Source organism: Acomys russatus, chromosome X (assembly GCF_903995435.1).
Source record: "Acomys russatus chromosome X, mAcoRus1.1, whole genome shotgun sequence".
NCBI lineage: Eukaryota > Metazoa > Chordata > Mammalia > Rodentia > Muridae > Acomys > Acomys russatus.
In genome coordinates this window covers 49,492,533-49,514,511 of record NC_067169.1, presented here as the reverse complement: position 1 = coordinate 49,514,511, position 21,979 = coordinate 49,492,533, and the positions used below count along the sequence as shown (strand labels likewise).

General features: G+C 38.2%; 1 protein-coding gene across 2 annotated transcripts in view; it reads left to right on the top strand.

Annotated features, from left to right (window-relative positions):
* Positions 1-21,979, top strand: part of Ophn1 (oligophrenin 1) — a 307,191-nt gene that overhangs the window by 238,750 nt on the left and 46,462 nt on the right. For both annotated transcript variants that reach the window (XM_051142013.1, XM_051142012.1), the window contains exon 19: positions 18,990-19,149. In XM_051142013.1, the coding sequence (XP_050997970.1) occupies positions 18,990-19,149 (160 nt within the window). The remainder of the gene's footprint in view (positions 1-18,989; positions 19,150-21,979) is intronic.

The window sequence follows — 21,979 nt, the reverse complement described above, 5'->3', positions numbered from 1 at the left end:
TGTGAACAAAGGTTCATTTGTTTGCATCAAAATAAAGGCAGAAAGCATTCTGATCAGAAGTTATCAAACTTGAGGTGCTTATTTCAGTTCTGTTGCTAGATCATTTTATTAGTCTGCCCCTCTCAAGCAATATTCTGGTGTTTTAAGCAATAATGTGCAAATAAGATTATAAATTTTAACGCATCTTAAACTTATACTTAGAAGTAATCCTGTCTACACACTCCCAAAATTCACCAATGCTATAACGAACCTTATCTAGAGAGGATATAAACACCTAAAATTCAGATCTTTAGTCATAGTGGGAATCTCAGACTAAGGAACCCTCTTGGCTGCCCCTGTGATAATCTCAAACACTGCCTATCTGGGCCTCAGATGTTCCTGTGATGTGAGCTATCTTCAGAAATCTCATCCAGCTTGTACCTTACAAGATATTTTTTATATTTCTGCAGCAAGTAAATATTAAAGATGCTGATATAGATAATAAGCATGGCTAACAAAAATAGATTTTGATTTAGTGTTGATGTCTGCATCTCAGGCTAATAGAGAATATTAAGAGACATGTTCTCTCCAAAATGTACTTCGATGTAATCTTAGTAAAAATGAAAAAATCAACAAAGAAATCAGTTGCACATTAATTTGAAATTGCTCTAGGGAAAGTAAGTTTGAGTTCAATTTCTAGGTCTAGCTATAATTTGTTATGTGACCTAAAGTATGTCCTGCCACTCTTTGGCCCTCACTTTGTTAATGTAGACTTGGATGGACCTGAATCGATTAATTTTAAAGGAGTCTTTCAGCTGTGACTTTCTGACAATCTAATATATGACAAGAGCCTAAGGACTTGAGATGATGTTTCTGCTGGTAGTGAGTGTTGAAATATCTGCCTCTATATTCTCATCTACCTGGTTTACTAAAGCACTCCTGTTCTTCAAATTTGTTGAAACCAAAAGAGATGCGTAGACATAGGTCACAGAAATATAATGATTTAAATGTTAATACTCAATTTCACCATAGTAATAAAATACAGGCTAAACTTCCACTGAGCTCTTTATTCATTGACAAATTTCAATTAGCTTTTCTATCAATGAAGTCATGAGAAACAGGCACTTTGATTAATTGTAATATTAGTTCAGTATGCTCCCATAGGAGGAGTATTCAAAATTATTTAATATGTATGCATATTAATCTACCAACCACAAATTTTTGCTTGTACTTTAAAAATACATCTTCACATGCAAAACAATATATGTACAGTGTTGGTCACTGTAGCAAAATTTTAATAACAAAAATTAGACACAGTACAAATGTCCAACAATGGAGACTTGTTGAGTGAATGAGGATATATTCAACCATATAGTATTTTGTAGTCATAAAAAAGAATAAGAAGTATGTCTATGCAGTTTCTTTCCATGGAATGCATTATACATTTTAGGTTATAAAACAAGTAACAAAACCAAAACACCTAAGTTGTAAATCAGTGGGTGTAATATTCTAGAATATCCTGATAGATGAAAAATTAAAATGTAAGAACATACATACATGTTAAAAACTTTTGTCAAATGAAATGTGGTTAAAATAATACCTTTAATCTCAATGCTTGGAAAGCAGAGTCAGGCAGATCTCTGAGAGTTTGAGGCCAGCCTGATCTATAGAGTGAGCTGCAGGACCGCCAATGCTACACAGAGATCCTGTCTCAAAAAGCCAAAAAGTAATTCTAGTGATTCTAAAAGTTAAATATAGGGTTCTAAATGACTCAGGAATTCCATATTATGAATATATACCCAAAATAAATAAGAACAAATGTCCAGAAAAAACTTAGAGATATTTATAACAGCATTATCCATAGTTATTCAAAGGTGAAAAATCAACCAAGCACCCACCACCATGTAAATGGATAGACAAAATATTGCATAGTAATAAGGAGTAACTGGTATTAGATGTGACATTTATTTATGGGTTATTGAAGTTTCTGGAATTAGACACTAATGACAGTTATACTATTCTATGAATATACTAAAAGCCACTGAATAATACCTATTCAAATGGGGAACTTTATGGCAGATATATCTCTACAAAGTTATGAAAGTTATGAAAATGGCCACACATGGGGAAGGTATTGACAACATGGAGAGGATAGAGACAGGAATTACGTGCCTCTAAGTCACTTCCTGATATAGTTTTTATATCCAATTAATATTAATTTGTACAAATCCAAAAATAATATTAAAGCAAAGCAAATCTTAGGAACCCTAAAACAGAACACTAAAAACAAGATAAATGCTTATCAGCTTGATAATAGATGCACACAGAAAAAGCAGCTATTTCAACTAGGTTGTCAGCCCATGCCTCTGACTCATTCTTAGTGACACAGCCTTGAAAAACTAGAAGAGCCACAATGAAATTGTGAACGTCATCCAATAGGTTTATTAATAGTCATATAAATGTGATCTAAAATGCATACATATTTAGCAAGGAAGGAACAAATATACATTCATACATATTTGTATGTGTTTATACACTAATTTAATATAAGCTAAGATTCATGAGGTGAGAAAAGGATAACTGAATACAAAGTTAGAGATGATCAGTGGAGTTTTGCACTAATGAAAGTAAAGGGAATATCTATGAATTCATTATTCAAAGCAAAACAAAAACATCTTTTCCAACATTGAAACAAGTCTTTCTTTTAAAAAGGTGAGTAAATACTATTCCTTTTTCAAGGAGACCAGAGTGGCTTAGAAAAATGGCCACTCCAGATCTGGGGTTTGAAAACACAAGGTGAGCCTGAGTAAATTATAATACAAAGAAAAAAGTATGCTTGATAGTGATGACACTAATGACATTTGGGAAACGTAAATATCACTAACACATTGATAATAACATACTGAAGAATCAGAAACTCATGGGGGAGTTGGTAAAGAAAGAAAAACTATTATAGAAGAACAGCAGCTAATGAATATGGGGGGAGGGTGATAGCAAAATCATTCGCTTGTAACTGTACTACCCTGTTTCTTTTTTAATTCTAATTTATGTGTGTTGGTGTGAAAGTGTCAGGTCTTAGAGTTACAGACAGTTGTGAGCTGCCATGTGGGTGCTGGGAATTGAATCCGGGTCCTTTGGAAGAGCAGGCAGTGCTCTTAACCACTGAGCCATCTTTCCAGCCCCCTATACTACCCTGTTTTAAGTACTGATCCAAACTGAAAATAATGAGAGACAGGTATCATTTCAATGTATTGAGTTTGACTACTAATTATAAATGGACAATGTGGATCTTTGCAACATGGCTCTATGACAGATATTGCTCTTTAATCATTATTTAATGTTAGCATCACTAATGATAATGCAAGTTGACCTTAGAAGCCTCCTAATTTGATGGAGTGTGAAATATAGAGCATAAATTATGAAATATTTAATATGAATCAAACTAAGAAGCAAAAGCTTACAAACATAGAGAGTGCTTGACATTCTAGAAGACTATTGACTTGAACTTATAAAAAAAAAAGTCAGTATTGTGGGAGAAAGAGGTAAGGAGCCTAAAAAGCAAATGCAGTGCATGACCTTTTTTTTACCCACATGTAAAAAACTCAGTTTGAAAGAATTTTTTCCTTTGACACTTGAGAAAATTTGAGTATGGTGCAGACATCAAGTGCTATGGAATTATTGCAAATTGTATACATGAAAATTTTGTTATGGTCTAGTATGACATTTTGCTTTGTCTTTGAATATGAATGCTGGGAGTTTAGGGATTTGTTTCTTCAGTAAATTTAGGGATTTGATTTATTTCCAGAGACTTCAGAAAAAATACACAGAGACAGCAAATGTGGCAAAGTATTGACTGCGGAAGCTCAATGTAGCCGGAGGGCATGTCCACAGTACTTGTCTTAGTCTTTCATCACTGTGTCAAAACATGTGAACGAAATAACCTTAAGACAGGGGAGATTTATTTTGGCCTATCCCTTCATCATGGGAGAGTGGGAGGTGATGTACATGGCAAAACAGAGCACCTCATATCATAGTAGCAAGGATTAAGAGGAGGAAAAGATGAGGAGACCTGGTGGCACTCAGAGGAAGGACAGCAGGTTACCAAGAAGAGACTTGATACCCTATGAGCATGTACAGGGGGAGGAGGTCCCCCCCTCAGGAACAGTCATAGGGGAGGGGAGAAAGGGGAGAATGGGAGGGAGGGAGGAATGGGAGGATACAATGGATGAGATAACCATTGAGATGTAATATGAATAAATTAATAAATAATAGTATAAAAATTAAAATTAAAAAAAAGAGGAGGAAAAGAAGAAGAGGGAGGGGAAATGGAGATAATGTGGATATGAATATGCCAGTTAGTGGGCTTTGTCCATTTTTCCTTTCTACTACACATGTCCCAAGGCTATGGGATGTTGTTGACCACATTTAAAATGTCTCTCTCCACCTTAGTTAAGACTCTGTTGAAATGGCCTCAGAGGTGATCTTTCTAATTCTAGGCGTTTCTCATTCCATCAGTTGTTACTGAAGATTATTCATCACAGTAACTATAGCCAACAATTTTTTACGTGTGTTTGAAAACCTTTTAAACCATATATTGTAGACAGTGTAAAATTAAAAGATAGGATTAGTACTGTTTAGAAAACTTACATGGGGAAAAAGAAAATGTACAAGCTTTCAAAATGCATGTAATTACTCTGCTTGCCAATGGTTGCTTTCATAGTGTATCTGGTGATTATATCTGTGCCTTTATAATGTGTAATAATAAAAAATAGGCTCCTTGCCTATTTTCTAAGTTAATAATAGGCAAAAATAAATAGACTTCTGCAAATTTGGAGTTCCCAATTACTCAGCTCTTTTTTGTACCTGTAGTTTCCATTAATCACAGGTAAGAGATCACTAGTAATCTCCACTCCAGCAATCTCATCATTCATTCATGAAATACTACAATGGAAGCAAACGTCATGCCCAATTATACCATTCATATATGTGTTTATCAGTAAGAAGACACAAAAAGAGGTGTACAGCTTGTTCTGTAAACTCAATGAAGTACTATTTCTCTGTACTTTTGAGATGTTTTGACAACATTTTTTTTTTGAAAATTTTACTCGGTGCAGATGAGAAAATGCAGTAGTATAACTGGAGTCAGACAATGGCGGAGACATAAGACTCACAGTCTTGGGCATTTCTTGCTATTTGAAAGGTTCAGGGTTATTAGCCTTACTGAATTCTTATTTTTGTAATAATATTTATATCTTTTCAGAAGCCATACTGTAGAAATTAGGAAGTATGGAAAAGCAAAACAAAAATTACTTTATTCTAGTATTCACGGTTATTATCATTACTGATAATATAACATTATTCTAAATCCTTTTTTAAGATTTATTTATTTATTATGTATACAGTGCTTTGCTGGTATGTATACCTGCACACCAGAAGAGGGCAATAGATGGTTGTGAGCCACCATGTGGTTGCCAGGAACTGAACTCAGGACCTCTGGAAGAGCAGTCAGTGCTCTTAACCTCTGAGCCATCTCTCCAGCCCCTATTCTGAATCTTTTGTGTATGTGTGTTTATATATAAACATTTTTGCATTTGTAATAATATGAGATTATGGTGTTCTGCTTCCCTTCCTACTTTTTGGAAGCAGTCTCTAATAATTTTGATAGACATGAAGACTGAGGAAGGCTAGGAATTCCTGGGTCCCCTTCCTCTGTCCCTTATGTTCTGGGATTAAAGGCCTGCACTACCATGCCTGACATCTTCTACTTACCTGTTGAAGTTATTTTTATAAAGCAATGTTTGTTTCTCTTAGTTTATTTCTTAACCCAGCTATTACACAAATAAGTGAGACTCTTTTATAATACAAGGCTTCACAACACAGTCTGAGCAGCTTAAGTCTGTTCTTAACCCTCTATGCTATTTTGTCTTACTCCGAGAAAACATCCCAGTGATACCTGCACTTTGTAGCTTTCCTCAGCTCCAGCTCCTTCCTTTTGCTCTCTCTTGGACCTCTACCAGTGCCTGAATTCCCTGCTTCTTCTCCTAACTCCTCTTCCCTTGGCTGGCAGGAAGTCCAGCCCTATTCTCTCCCCTGCTCATAGATGTCTGTAAGCTGCTCTATTGACATATCAGAGGGACAATTGGGAAACATTTAGGCAGGAAATCAGAATTTAAACTACACAATAACCTTATGCCTATATGTACCTTATTCTACAGTTTCTGCCTTTCTAGACTATATTAACACATTCCTAGTTGACATTAAAAACTGCTCTTTTTTGTCTAACTACTATATTACCATATATTCTACATAACTCTTATATCCTTTCATCTCTTTAATTTATCACTGCCAACTGTGATGACACTGGATTATTGATGAGACAACACCATTGTCCTGCACATATTGTTATTACTTATTATATATGTAACAGACAAGTTCATTCTAGACACCAGGTTGCCTTCATACTCATGTTCTCAGTGCTGGAATTACAGGTGCTTGGTTCCTACTTACTAGTTTTACTTATTTTCTTCATTGTCTTATTTTTAGCCTGCCCCCTTATTGTCATTGTTTCTTGTGCATAACATGTTACCCTTCCAGGCTGAATGGATTCAAATGAACTGATTCGTAGCTACAGCAAATCATAGGTGGTTATTATGTACCTTATATTTCACCACAATCTGGAGATCCATAGTATTGATTTATTCACTTTACTGATGTTCACATTATCCAGTGCTGTAGTCTTCTGTCTTTTCATAGAAGGCCATGTGACTGTTTGTTATTCAATATCTGTATCTTGTACACATCTGGCTCTTGAGAAATCATTTTTACCATCTGTTATGTTAATTAATAAAGCTTTTGTTGTTGACTGGAGATGGTGTTTGTAAAATTATATTGTAGACCTGTGTCTTCTTGTCAGTCCTTTCAGTACAATTAGTCACTCTTAGAGTATAAGTATATGTATTCATGATTACAATAATACAGTCATAAATGCATGAGAGTACACATACAAACTAAAGAAAACAAAATTTTTCATAGATTCTGAGGGCGCTTTTATTTTCCAAGTTGTTATCTGCATTCTGGAAGCATCTTAGAATCAGCAGTTTATTAAAATTACTGTTAGATAGTTTTGATATAATTATCGTGTTCTTTGTATACATCAACTTGCTAACAACTTCTCTATTAGCATACTGTCACAATTACAGTTAAATTATATTCAATTTTTAGTTTGTTTTGTATTTAAAGTGTCTTAAAACATTATATAATGATTTGACACTGAAATTGTTTTCCTTTCTTATCACTACATCAAGTAAAGGTTTGATTTTTGTGTGGCGTTGAAGAACTCTAGGACATTGTACTATGTTAAATTATATCATGTGTACTATAGCTAACATGCTACTGATGGAGAAAGCCAAAGCTGTCCGTCTACCCTTAGAAGAGGGCACCATTTTGGGAAAAGGGGGACTGGTCATTTATGGCACTATCTCTTACAACTTTTCCTTTTGAATAAATTTGTATCATGTATTAAATGAAGGAAGCAGCAAAGAAACTCTTATGTGCTCATCACCCAGATTTAGCTATCATGAACACATTTATTTTATCTATAACCCCAGTTTCCACCTGCCTGATGTATTATATTTTTAAATAAGTCCATGAGAACTCCTTTAAACACATGCATAATAAGATTATAATAGCTGAAATGAAATTAGTTATAATATCAAATATTATGAGCTCAAATTTATAGTGTTCACAAGTATATGGTTTCTTTCTTTACATGAAGGTCCAATTTGAATGCATACATAGCAGTCTAATGAAAGGATTTCCAAGTATCTAATTTCTACCAGAATTTGGCTAGACATATGCTAGGCTTTGTAAACTATATGGCTACCTGTATCACATCTATGCAGTTTTATAATTATAACTTTGAAGCAGCCATGGATACTATTTAAATGAGTAGCAGTGCTTTTAATAAAAACACATGGTAGTGAAATTTGATTTGACTGCTTGATGTATAGCATTGCTTCTCAAACTTTATTGTATATTAGAATCACCTGCCGCATTTTAAAGCACACAAAGGCCCAGGTTTGATGTGGTGTGCAATACTTTTTTTTTTTTTTTTTTTTTTTTTTACTCAATATTTAGGTTTCCTGTACAACTTCCCTTTTTTGTGATTTGTTAAAAAGGAAAGAGTTACTTGGCCTTTAAAGTTTCTTATAGTTGAGAGTTGAGTATAGAGGCTTGTTTTGCTATGATTCCAGTCCACCTCCTATGGTGTGTGTGTGTGTGTGTGTATGTGTGTGTGTGTGTGTGTGTGTGTGTATGCATGTGCGTGTGCATGTGCATGTGTGTTTAGAATGGGGAGAATACACATAACTGATGGTTCAGGAGACATGTAATGTGTGGCTATCTTTTCCATTGTTTTGGAGCACAGGGTTTTTTTTAGATTCATTTCCTGGCAGACTAAAATACACTTTCGATCACCTAATAACTTTTTCACCTTACACATGACAGAACAGATTCTTAGGGATGGGAAAAGATAGGCACAAAGCCACATAGTACATTAGTAGTAGAACCAGAGACGTGATTGGAAGTGGCCTCCTTATTTAGGAGTCAAAGTACATTGAGTTCTTAGAATCACTGAACCTTAAAGCTGCATGATACCAACAAGTTCACATAAATAGCTCCCAGTTCTTCTGCCAGGTAGGCAGAGGTCTCACTCAACTGAATAGCCCAAGAATGAAATTCAGAGTACAACTATGTTTTATTTGTCTTAGACTATTTGGGGGAAAAAATTGAGCTCGAATTTTTAAATTTTTAAGTAATTTACATTAATGCCTGGATTTCAGGAAATGAACTACACTGGGCCTTGTATGCTGCGGTTGAGTAGCGGCGCCTTCTTTGAAGTGATAGCAGTTGCTGATTTGCTACAGACTCCAGCCATCTCTTGCTTTTTTTTGTTATTATTATTATTTCTTTGAGAATTTCATGCAATGTGTTTTGATCATACTCATTTCCCCCCACCCCAGCTCTTTGTTGATCCACCTCTCCTTCCCTACACAGTCAATTTTATGTGTTTTTTTAACCTCAGGACCAATTTGGGCTCCCCAAATATTTGTGGATGTGTGGCCTTGCATTGGAGTACACTCAATTTATCTGGGCCTACGCTCTTATAAAAAAAAACCTGACCCTTCATCTTCTAGCATTTGACAGTTGCCAGCAGCCCTTCACTGAGGCGTAGAATTTCATGCCCAGCTTCCTTTTCTGTGTTTGAATTCAGTCTATCCAGGCTTGAACATGCCTTGTGCTTGATGTTACAACCGTGGCGAGTTATGTGTGCAGCTGCCCTTTTGTGTCAGGAGAACACTTTTTTCTTGTAGTTAGCTATCACCTCTGGCTCTTACACTCTTTCCACCCCCCTCTTCTGTAATGATAAGATTAGAAATGATAAAGGTCATTTCATAAAGCAAGAAATAACACTGAATGGTAAAATGGTAGTTTAGAGAATGTGTGCTTGTTTGAGGGGATCAGATACTTCTTCCAGGCCAACATACCTCATTGACATCACCTCTTTGCTCCTCAAATCATTATAATTTATTTATTCAGATCTTCTACAGTGGAGACTGCCACTTCTTTCATATACTCATTCTTCTCTTTTAATTTTTTTATTAATTAAATCAGTTCTTGGGCATTTTCATATGTGTTTGTAATGCATCCTGAGTATGCTCTTCCTACCCTCTTTTGTCTTTTTTCTCATGCCTATCATCTCCCCACCACTTTCGCATACCAGTCCCTTTCCCAGATTAATAACATTTAGGTTTGTTTTATGGCTCACTTAGTTAACCAGGGCCATATGTACAACCACTGGATGAGGACTGTCCATTGGAGCTTGAGGGGTCACTAGTGGGCACACAACTGATGATAATGCCTCTCCCTCTCCCTAAATCTATCAGTAGCAAATAGTTTAAAGGTGACAGATAGGGCCACTTGAGTCCCTACTCCCTCTGATCTGACAGTGACAAGGTCTTTCTTGAATAGATTCTGTGTAGACATACCCAGTTGTTATGTGTCTGTGATTGCAATAGCTATTTCTTGCCCAGAAGATAGCATTTCACAACACCCTTTCCTGTCTTCCGGCTCTGACCTTCCTTCCACTCCTTCTTCCACAGTCTCCTTAGGAGGAGATGATACTGATATTTTGTTTAGGGATCACCCCTTAACTGTCATTAGTTCTCAGCACTTCTTGTGGTCTGCATTCACCCCCATTCCCTAGAAAGTGAGTGAGAGAGACTTCTCTGACTAAGGTTGAGAGTAGTATTTGTCTATGGCTATAACATAAATATTTAGAAGGCAGTCTGATGCAATGTCAACTTAGCTAACCATTCATTCTGATGCTGAAGTTTTACCCATTTGTTCTAGTCCTTGTGCATTAGAAATAATACTGAAACTCCCATATCATTTGTCATTTACCATGTTCTTAGGGTTCATCCATCTCATTAATCTACAATTTGTGTTGTGACTTATACCTCTATTTTTTAAATTAACTTTACTGGAAAGTACTTACAAAGAAAATAAAACATCATGTAGTAAGATTAGCCAGACCCAAAATATATACATCTTAAGAAACCCCTGTATTTTGTGCTTTTGCACATAAATTGTAACTCTCAGTGTATCATTGTTCTTCAGACCACTTTTTTCATTCATCATCTTGGGCATCGCGCATTACTTCTGTATATGGTCTATATAGATTTCTTGTTACATTTTGCAGGCTGACTCCAAACTCTTGAGCTCAAATGATTCTCTTACCCCAACCTCTCAAGTACGTAGGACTACAGACCTAGAACACTGTGATCAGCTCTTCTTGTCCTTTTTAACTGCTAGGTGGAGGTTAGTACAGAAACTCACAACTGGTCAAAAGGCAGAGAATAGGTGCCTGTGGAGCGTGACCTACTACTCAAGACTTAGGGACCATAGTAGAAAGATTTTAAGAGCAAGAGAGTACGGAAACATGCCAGAGCTGCTGCACTCATGCCCTCACAGCCACTGTGGTTTGCCTGTATGTGATCAAACCAGCCAACATCCCAGCACAGAGGGACAAGGGGTTCATTAATGACTCCATCTCCACCTTTGGTGCTACGGACAGTTGATGGCTTCTAGAGGAGGGAGAATCGGTTTCCTTTAAGGTTGTGGCTCCTGGTGGGACTCCAGTAGAAAGCCCCACACCCAGAAGTGTATGAACAACAGAAATCGAGTCAAACGGGTTATTAAAAAAAAAAAAAAAAAAAAAGAGGACATGAAGTTTTGTGAGTATGGAGAAGTTGGGGGATTAGTGGGGTATAAATATAATCAGAACACACTATGAAATTCTTAGAGAATAAATTTTTAATGAAATGAAACAAAAATGTGTGCATTAAAATGGTTACACATGGAAAACTGTATAGGGCTTGGGTGTAGCTCAATGATAGAGAACTTGCCTAGTGTGCCTGAGGCCCAAGGGTTCATCCCTTGTGTCACTAAAAAACTGTATAAGAGGCGAGGTGACACTTGCAAAGAAACCTCCCCACGCTTCACTAGAAGGCCATGAAAGGCGAATATTTTAAATGGGATAGCAGGAAGCTCCTTCAGAGCAACAGAAGTAAGCTCAGCTTAAGGTCCTCCTGTAGAAGTGTCTGTTGTCCAAGCAGAACTACGGAAGTGGGCAGTAAGATTCAGTGGAACAGTGGGCACAGCTGAATACCAACCAAGTACAGGTTTGAATCCCCTGCCTTTCCAAACTGACATTATTGAGCACTTTATCGTGGGTGGTTCAACATACCCTTCTTTTTGCAGTTGTGAACACTCAGTGAAGTGCTCTGGTATCAAATAAACCTCATGGCGTTGTTTTTGCCTAGTAGGCAGTGGTTTAACCATTCCAGATCACTTGGTGGCAGCATGGAGATTCCTTTCTATTTTAATAACTGAACAAACTCTGTCACTAAAGAATAAAGGTTAATTGCACAGGCATTTAAACTGTTGAAAAGGACTGATCAGCAGCCAGAAATATCAAAGGCTTAAACGCTGGCAGCTTATTACCATCTGAATGGCACCCAGCCTTTGTTAAGGGCTTAAGAAACTTTATTATAAAGATTGTCTAAGGATGCTGTCCCCCTTAATTGCCCACTCAGTGTCATGAACTTGCCTGTTGATGGGTCAGCCTCTCAGGGCCTTTGGCTTGGGTGGGTTGGGTATTAGTATTTGGAGTGGGCAGCTGGCCTGTTCCTTATTCTAACCTCTACACCTGACAGCCAAACTGGCCAAAGGGCTGTATGCCATTCACTTCCCTGCCTCTAGTAGTTTAAAAGAGCTTTAGAGGAGTTCAGTTCCTATAAAGATAATTAATTAGTAACTGTTGTCTGCCAGGAACACAGTTGGAAGTTGTTTACCACCTAGTAGAAGAAGCAGATAATTAAACTGACAATTGCAATGCATTCTCCTGGCCACTAGTATCAGTTGAGGTGAGGACACACAAACAACACTAAATGGACTCAGCAAGTTGTATTTATAAATTTATACATCTGTTTATATGTAACAAGAATAATCAAAGAAAAAGAAGAGATAAATTTAAGAGGGAGTAAGCAGGGTATGGAACAAAGGGGGAAATGGTGAATTATATTTATTTATTATTTAGTTTCCTTGCATGTATTTTTTCTTTTTTAATTTTTAATTTATATATTCACATTACATCCCAATTAGCTGTAGCCCCCTCTCTCCTCTCCTCTCAGGTCCTCCCTCCCACCCTCTACCCCTCTACCCCTCTCCCCTTCTTCTTCCACCAACCCACCCCAGCTCATCAAGTCACATTAGGACTGAGTTCATCCTCATCCACTGAGGCCAGGCAAGGCAGCCCTATTAGGGGGAAATGGTTGAAAGCAGGCACAGAGTCCATGTCAGAGACAGCACCTGCTCAATTTACTAGGGAACCCATATGAAGGTCAATCTGCCCAGTGTAGGGGATCTAGGTCCAGTCCATGCATGCTCTTTGGTGCTTCCATCTCTGTATGCCCCCGTGGGTCTAGGTTAGTTGACTCTGAGGTCTTCTTGTGGCATTCTTGTCACTTCCATGTCCTATCCTTTCCCCCACCCCTACTCTTCCACAGGACTCCCCAGGCTCTGCCTAATGATTGGCAGTGAGTCTCAGCATCTGATTCGATGTGCTGCTTGGTGGGGCTTGTCACAGTGCGATTATCCTAGGCTCTTGTCTGTAAACACAGCAGAGTATGGTTAATGGTGTCAGGGATTGGCTCTCTCCCATGGGGTGGGTCTCAGGTTGGGCCAGCCATTGGTTGGATATTCCCTCGGTCTCTACTCTATCTTGATCTCTGCACATCTTGTAGGCAGGGTAAGTTTTGGTTCAAAGGTTTTGTAGGTGGATTGGTATTCCTCTCCCACCACTATAAGTCCTTCCTGGCTAGAAAGTGGCCTCCTCAATCTCTGTGTCCTCCACTGCTAGACGGCTCAGCTAGAGACATCCCCATATCCTCCCTGTACCCTACCCTGTGGCAGGTCTCCAGCTTGTCTCAGTGATGCCCCCACCCATGTTTTTTCTTTTCTCTCCAAACCCTTTCACCCCACCTCCCCACTCTCTCCACGTCAATCCCCACATTTCCTTTCCCAACACCCTTTCCTACCCACTTCCCTTTCTACATCCCCTTCCACCATGTATTCTATTTTCCCATCTGAGTGAGATTCAAGAAGGGCCTCCTTATTGCTTAGATTCTTTGGGTCTGTGAAGTGTAATATGGTTATTCTATAATATATGGCTAATATCCGCTTATAAGTGAGTACACACCATGTGTGTCTTTCTGGATCTGGGTTACCTCACTCAGGATGATTTTTTTCGAGTTCCATCCATTTGCCTGAAAATTGTTTTTAATAGCTGAGTAGTATTCCATTGTGTAAATGTACCACAGTTTCTTTATCCATTCTTTGGTTGAGGGATATCTAGGTTGTTTCCAGATTCTGGCTATTATGAATAAAGCTGCCATCAACATAGTTAAGCAAGTGTCCTTGTGATATGGTGGAGCATCTTTTAGGTATATGCCCAGGAGTGATATAGCTGGGTCTTGAGGTAGTACTATTCCCAATTTTCTGAGAAAGCACCAGATTGATTTCCAAAGTGGTGAACAAGTTTTCACTCCCACCAGCAATAGACAAGTGTTCCCCTTTCCCCACATCTTCACCAGCATGTGCTGTCACCTGAATTTTTGATCTTAGCCACTCTGAGCACTATAAGATGGAATCTCAGAGGCTTTTGATTTGCATTTCCCTGATGACTAAGGGCATTGAGCATTTCTTTAAGTGCTTCTCAGCCATATTTTAATGTTCTTTTAAAATTTTTTGTTATTATTATAATTTATTCACATTACATCCCAATTGTAATCCCCTCGCTCTTATCTTCCTGTTCCCACCTTCCCTCACTTTTCCATTCTGTTCCCCTCCCCATGACCTCTGACAGGTGGGGTCCTCCTCTCCACCTTCTAACCATAGCCTATTAGGTCTCATCTGGATAGTCTGCTTCCTCTTCCTCTGTATTCTCACAGGGCCTCTCCCCTACCCAGAAGTGATCACATCGAGGGCACCAGAGTTCTTGTCAGAAGCAATCTCCCGCTCCCAGCTTCCCCGTGTGGAGGATGAGCTGTCCATTGGCTACACCTGATCAGGGGTCTAGGTCCTCTGCTTACCATGTCCTTGGTTCATGCATCAGATTCTGCAGCCCCTGCCCCTGTCCAGATCCGCCAACCTTGATAGTCTCCTGTGGAGCTCCTGACAATCTCCCCATCCCTCAACTCTTGTATACAATTCACAACTCTTCGTGGCTGCATGTCACAGTATCTTTACTGACCCCCTGCTGGGTAGAGTCTCTCAGAGGACATCTATATTGGGCAAATATCCATTTATAAGTGAGTATATACCATGCATGTCTTTCTGGGTCTGGGTTACCTCACTCAGGATGATCTTTTCTAGATCCATGCATTTGCCTGCAAATTACAAGATTTCTTTGTATTTGATAACGGAATAGTATTCCATCTTGTAAATGTACCAGAGTTTCTTTATCCATTCATCAGTTGAGGGGCATCTACGTTGTTTCCAGATTCTGGCTATTATGAATAAGGCTGCTATGAACATAGTTGAGCAAGTGTCCTTGTTGTGTGTTAGAGCATCTTTTGAATGTACACCCAGGAGTGGAATAGCTGGGATTTTAGGTAGAACTATTTCCAATTTTCAGGCTCTAAGATCAACAATTAATAAATGGGACCTCATGAAACAGAAAAACTTCTGTAAAGCAAAGGACACTGCCAACATAATAAAATTACAGCCTATAGACTGGGAAAAGATCTTCACCAACCCTACATCCGACAAAGGGCTAATATCCAAAATATATAAAGAACTGAAGAAATTAAACACCACCAAACCAAATAGCCCAGTTAAAAATGGGGTACAGAGCTAAACAGAGAATTCTCAATAGAGGAATCTCAAATGGCCGAGAAACACTTAAAGAAATGCTCAATGTCCTTAGTTATCAGGGAAATGCAAATCCAAACCACATCTTACACCCATCAGAATGGCTAAGATCAAAAACTCAATGACAGCACATGCTGATGAGGATGTGGAGAAAAGGGAACACTCCTCCATTGCTGGTGGGAGTGCAAACTTATACAACCACTTTGGAAATCAATCTGGTGCTTCTCGGCCATTTGAGATTCCTCTGTTGAGAGCTATTTGGTTCATTGCTATTTAATTCCAATCAGCCTATTTTTATGCCAGTACCATGCCATTTTTATTACTGTTGCTCTATAGTAAGTACAGGTTGAGATCAGGGATGGAGATTCCTCCAGAAGATCATTTATTGTACAGGATTGTTTTAGCTATTCTGATTTTTTTGTTTGTTTGTTTGTTTTTTGCTTTTTCATAAGAATTTGAGAATTGCTCTTTCCAGGTCTGTACAGAATTGTGTTGGCATTTTGATAGGTATTGCATTGAATCTTTAGATTGCTTTTGGTAAGATGGCTATTTTTACTATGTTAATCCTACTGATCACGAGCATTGGAGATCTTTCCATCTTCTGATATCATCTTCAATTTATTTCTTCATAGACTTGAAGTTCTTTTCATACAGGTCTTTTACTTGCTTGATTATACTTACACACCAAGATAGTTTATATTATTTTTGGCTATTGTGAAGGGTGTTGTTTCCCCAGTTCTTTCTCAGCTTGTTTGTTGCTTGTATACAGAAGGGCTACTGACTTCTTCTTTTTTTTTTTTAATTTTTATTTTTTTATTAATTTTTTCTTGTTACATCTCAATGTTTATCCCATCCCTTGTATCCTCCCATTCCTCCCCCCCCCATTTTCCCATTATTCCCCTCCCTTATGACTGTTCCTGGGGGGGATTACCTCCCCCTGTATATTCTCATAGGGTATCAAGTCTCTTCTTGGCTACCTGCTGTCCTTCCTCTGAGTGCCACCAGGTCTCCCCCTCCAGGGGACATGGTCAAATGTGAGGCACCAGAGTACGTGAGAAAGTCATATCACACTCTCCACTCAACTGTGGAGAATATTCTGACCATTGGCTAGATCTGGGAAGGGGTTTAAAGTTTACCTCCTGTATTGTCCTTGGCTGGTGCCTTAGTTTGAGTGGGACCCCTGGGCCCAAATCTGCCTATCATATTGTTCTACTTGTAGATTTCTAGGACCCTCTGTATCCTTTTATTTTGCTATTCTCCCATGCATCTCTCATTTAGAGTCCCAATAGGATGCCTTTCCCTCTGTCCCAGTTTCCTGGTAAGTGAAGGCTTTCGTGGGACATGCCCCTTGGGCTAGTATGCAGATATAAGTGAGTATATACCATTTGATTCTTTCTGCTTCTGGGTTAACTCACTCATTATGATCATTTCTAGCTCAATCCATTTATCCACAAATTTCTGGAATTCCTTGTTTTTAATAGCTGAGTAGTATTCCATAGTGTATATGTACCACAGTTTCTTTATCCACTCTTCTATTGAGGGACACTTAGGCTGTTTCCATGTTCTGGCTATTATGAATAAGGCTGCTATGAACATGGTTGAGCAAATTTTCTTGTTGTGTGCTGGAGCATCTTCTGGGTATATTCCAAGGAGTGGAATAGCTGGGTCTTGAGGAAGCCCTATTCCCATTTTTCTGAGATAGCACCAGATAGATTTCCAAAGTGGCTGTACTAGTTTGCACTCCCACCAGCAATGAAGGAGTGTTCCTCTCTCCCCACATCCTTGCCAGCATGTGGTGTCGCTTGAGTTTTTGATCTTAGCCATTCTGATGGGTGTAAGATGGAATCTCAGAGTTGTTTTGATTTGCATTTCCCTGATGACTAAGGAGGTTGATACTGACTTCTTTTTAAAGGTAATTTTGTACCCAGTTATTTTGCTGAAGGTGTTTATCAGTTGTAGGAGTTCCCTGTTAGAATTTTGGGGTCACTTATGTATACTGTCATATCAGCTGCAAATAGCAATACTTTGACTTCTTCCTTTTCAGTTTGTATCCCATTGATTTTTTTTTTTAATGTTGGCTGTTAGCTTGCTGTATATTGCCTGTATTGTGTTTAGGTATGCATTTTGTATCCTTGATCTCCCTAAGACTTTTTATATATATTTTTAAAGATGGAAAATTCAAAAGAGGTTTTAAAGAAAGCAGGAGAGATGGAGACCAAGAATCCATTGTTTTCCTTGTGCAGAGAGGGAAGGCTGCCTTCCAGAATGCTGCCTTTTACTTATAAAGTCATTCTTCTTCATATTCAGGAAATGAAGCCAGAAAGGTTATTTTAAAAAGATGAGAGGAGAGTGAGTTGCAGCCATCTGGGAGGAGGTAGATACTTGTCACCTAAAGTAAATCTCCAAGAACAATTAAGCATTCTTTACATATGGAATAGGGGACATTCATGGAAAGGGTTGGCGTAAGAGAGAGATAGGAAGTTCTGTCTGCAATAGTGATGATGTAGCCAGAAAACCCTAACCTATGCAGTTTAGTTTAACACTTGTCAGAGGTTAGCAATGCCTGTAATGGGGGTTCTTAGAAAGATAAGATCATTGCGCATTACCATGCTGAAGGAATGTCCCACTATTTATTTTCTACTACTCTAAAGTAGACACTATCTACACAAGTGGGAAAGCTGAAGCTCAAAGAGGTTGGAATGAAAACCCTCTGTTGCATAGGTTGTGAGTGGCACTATTGGGATCCAAACTGAGGTCAACTTTAGAGCCTAGGCTATACATAGTGATTAGAAATAGGCCTCTAAAGCCCCTTTGTCCCTTCTATAAGTGACAGGTACTCAGTAATGAGAATTCAAGCAGAGTAAGTAGAGATCTGATAAGCAGATTGCAAGACCTGCTTACTCCCTAGCTCAGCAATTGTGACTCCAGGAAGATGCTTTTCCTTCTCTTGTTTTATAAGATGAAGGAGATAGTCAGGTGTTCATCAACCATAGGATCCTTTTTCAGCACTTGCTGTTTCTTTTTATTTAATTTAATTAATTTCCGTTTCTATTTCTTAATCTATGCAACTTGAATGGCTAGATTCCTCAAAAGCATGACTACTAGGCACCTTTTCACTGTTGCTCTTTAAGAGAAAAAGTGGAGTGATAGGAAAGCCCTCTACCTCTGCATATACACCTGATCTACTTTGCTGTTCTGTAGATCTGCTGTTCCCCTTGCCTTCAAAGTACGCTTTGCCTGCCTTTCCCTTGCCTCCTCACATCCTTTACATCTGTCTCTGAACTCCTTCAGGGTTGCTAACTCAGTTCCTCATCTCTCATTTTGGCTCCTACTCACATATTATGCGTTACTTGCTAGTTATTTCTATTGTTTTTTTTTCTTTCATATGTACTGTAAGTCCTTCTTTTCCTACCTTTTGGGGTCTCTTATCTCCTTAAGCACCTAACATAGTCCTGGTTACTAGAATAATGAATCTTTTTCATCATTTTCTTTCTTTCTTTTCTTTTTTTTTCTGGCAGTGTGTGTGAGCACAGCAAAGAAAATCTTATGACACCTTCCAATATGGGGGTAATCTTTGGGCCCACCCTGATGAGAGCTCAAGAGGACACAGTGGCTGCTATGATGAACATCAAATTCCAGAACATTGTGGTAGAAATCCTCATTGAGCACTTTGGCAAGGTAATTGTTTCCTATTCTTATTATCGTCCCTTCAAAGAAGTGACATCTGTTCTGTGTGCCTTTTAACTGTGTCTTTCTATCTGCCTGTCTCCATCTCTCCTTTTCTCTTTCCCTTTTTTCTGTTCTTTTACTGTTTAGTTTTTTAAAACAGATTTATTTTTTATTACATATGCAGTGTTCTGCCTACATGTATGCCTGCACAACATAAGAGGGCACCAGATCTCATTATAGATGGTTGTGAGCCACCATGTGATTGCTAGGAAATGAACTCAGGACCTCTGGAAAAGCAGCCAGTGCCCTTAACCCCTGAGCCATGTCTCTAGGCCTGTTGTTTGGATTTTTAAAAGCAAAACGTGCTTTAAAAAGGCTTGGCTACCCTGGCATTTACTGTGTAATATAGATCAGCCTAGAATTTGTAATCCTCCTGACTTAGCCTCCAGATTGTTGGGATCACAGACACAAAGTTGTGTGTCATATAATTTCATTCAAGTGGACAGTGAAAAGAAATCCTACTGTTAAACAATGGCAAGTTTTTAAAAGATCTATAGATTAAAACTAGGGCCTTGTATATGCTAAGTAAGAATAATCTATCCTCAATCCCCTTTTCACTTTTAGCTTGAGACAGAGTCTTACTAAGGTGTCCAGATCATCCTTGAACTTACTCTGTAGCACAGGTAGTCCTTGAAGTTATGATTCTCCTGTCTCAGCCTCTCAAATAGCTGGGATTAGAGGCCTGCATCACTAAACTTGGCAACAATGATATTTAATATTAAATTGAATACTTAGCATTTCATCTATTAATTAACTGTTGGTTGAACATGTATTGTTTTATTATTAAACAAATGCTAGGACTATCAAAGAAGAAAAAAAAATACTGGCTGCTTCCAAGGCATTAACCATGATGTGTGGTGATATATTTATGCAGAGGAAAATGATGAGGAGGAAAGTGATACATATACAATGAAACTATAGATTAGAAGAGCTATACCTCCTTACATAATCCCAATTCCATGATAGATACTACACCCTGATCAAGTGACAGATTAACAAGAGAAAACTATATGTATTTATGCAAGTTTTATATGACTTGAGAACACGAGGAAAGTGGTCCTCAGGCTTCCTAATGCTGTGACCCTTTAATACAGTTCCTCATGTTGTGGTGACCCCCCAGCCATAAAACTATTTTTGTTGCTACTTCTTAACTAATTTTGTTACTGTTATGTATCATACTGTAAATATGTATTTGTGAGGGCCTTAGGCAACCCCCGTGAAAGGGTCACTTGACCTTCAAAGGGGTCGTAACCCACAGGTTGAGAACCACTGCTCTAGAATGAACCCCCCAACCCAGGTGAACTTGTACTAAGTTTGATGAAGTAGCGGATCATAGAGAAATATGACTAAAAGACAGAGAGGTCTTATCCAGCACGAATTCACTGGAGAGAGGCCTATTTTGTTCAGTTGGGTTCTTTTTGTTTTGTTTTGTTTTTAATGCTTCTGACTCCATTCTATGTTTTCTCTGGAACTTAAATTGTACAATCTACTTTAGAGGAAAATTAGGAAAAAAAAATTATGGCCTGCTTCAGTAAAAATGGTCAGCAGAAAATCTGAGAACCATTGTTTGCTGTTTCCCCCAATGTCAATCCCATATTTCAGGGTAGCAAGTCTTGAACCCCTTCAAGACCATAAATAAATCAGCATATTTATTTTAAATTGCATCTCATTTTAGGATAAAGTATTTGATATTGCTCATAGCTTATAAGGTAGTATATATTACAATTGGGTCAAATGAAAGGGGTAGAACATAGGGAGATAAAAGTGAACCTCGAAATGTGGTTGAGACAAGCAATACATCTTATCAAGTATTGTGTGCTTGCCTCAGATGCTTTATATTTGTACAGGCTTTTGAACAGACAGTGTCCTCCATGGAAGCATTATTTAATAGGAACTTTATTTGGATTGTGGAAGCTGATACAGTCTGTGCCTATCCACAGTTCAAGTCCAAGTTTGGTCACTTGTTAGCTATATTAGGTAGGTATAGGCTCAGGTGCTGATGTGTTACATGTAAATATACCATGGCTCTAATATAAGAGATGTTTGTTTCTTGGTTGTAAAATAATCCAACTAAGGTGACTTGATATAATCAGGCGTCCTTGTCCTTTCTTAGTACTCCCAGAAGCCTAATATCCTGCTTTCACCCCAATCGTCATTCATCATCTACATCCTAGCTGTTAAAAAGACAGAAGTAGAGTTTCCTTTCAGGTTATGATGTGGGAGTTGGACACAATTTTCATTACATTTAATTTTCTGAAATTCAATCTCACGATCATATTCACTGAGAGGAGAGGCAGGAAAGTAGTCCTTGTTTCTTTTCTTTTCTTTCTTTCTTTTTTTTTTTTTTTTTTTTTTTGAGTCTTGCTGTGTAGCCCAAAGCAGCCTCGAATCTGTAGTTAGCCAGCTCAGCCTCCCAAGTGCTGGGATAAAAGGAATATGACACTGCTGTCTTAGGAAGGTAAAGTAAACACTTTACCAGCACATTCTCAGCTACGATTTAAAAAGGAATAGGAGAATGTATATGAGGAAATAGCTAGTGTTCTCTGCCATATTGTCTGTGTTACCTCAAAAACCTTTTATAACCTTTTTTATTTTTGGCATTGGAAATTCAAAGAGGATTATAACTACCTATATGATAACCACATAGCTTATTTCTTTAGGAACTGGCAGAACATAATGGATGGCAAAATGCAGTTAGAAGTGAATTTCAGTCTTCCATAGCACAATAGGGTGACTATCACACATAAACTATGCTGAAAGAGAAGAATTTGTGAGTTTC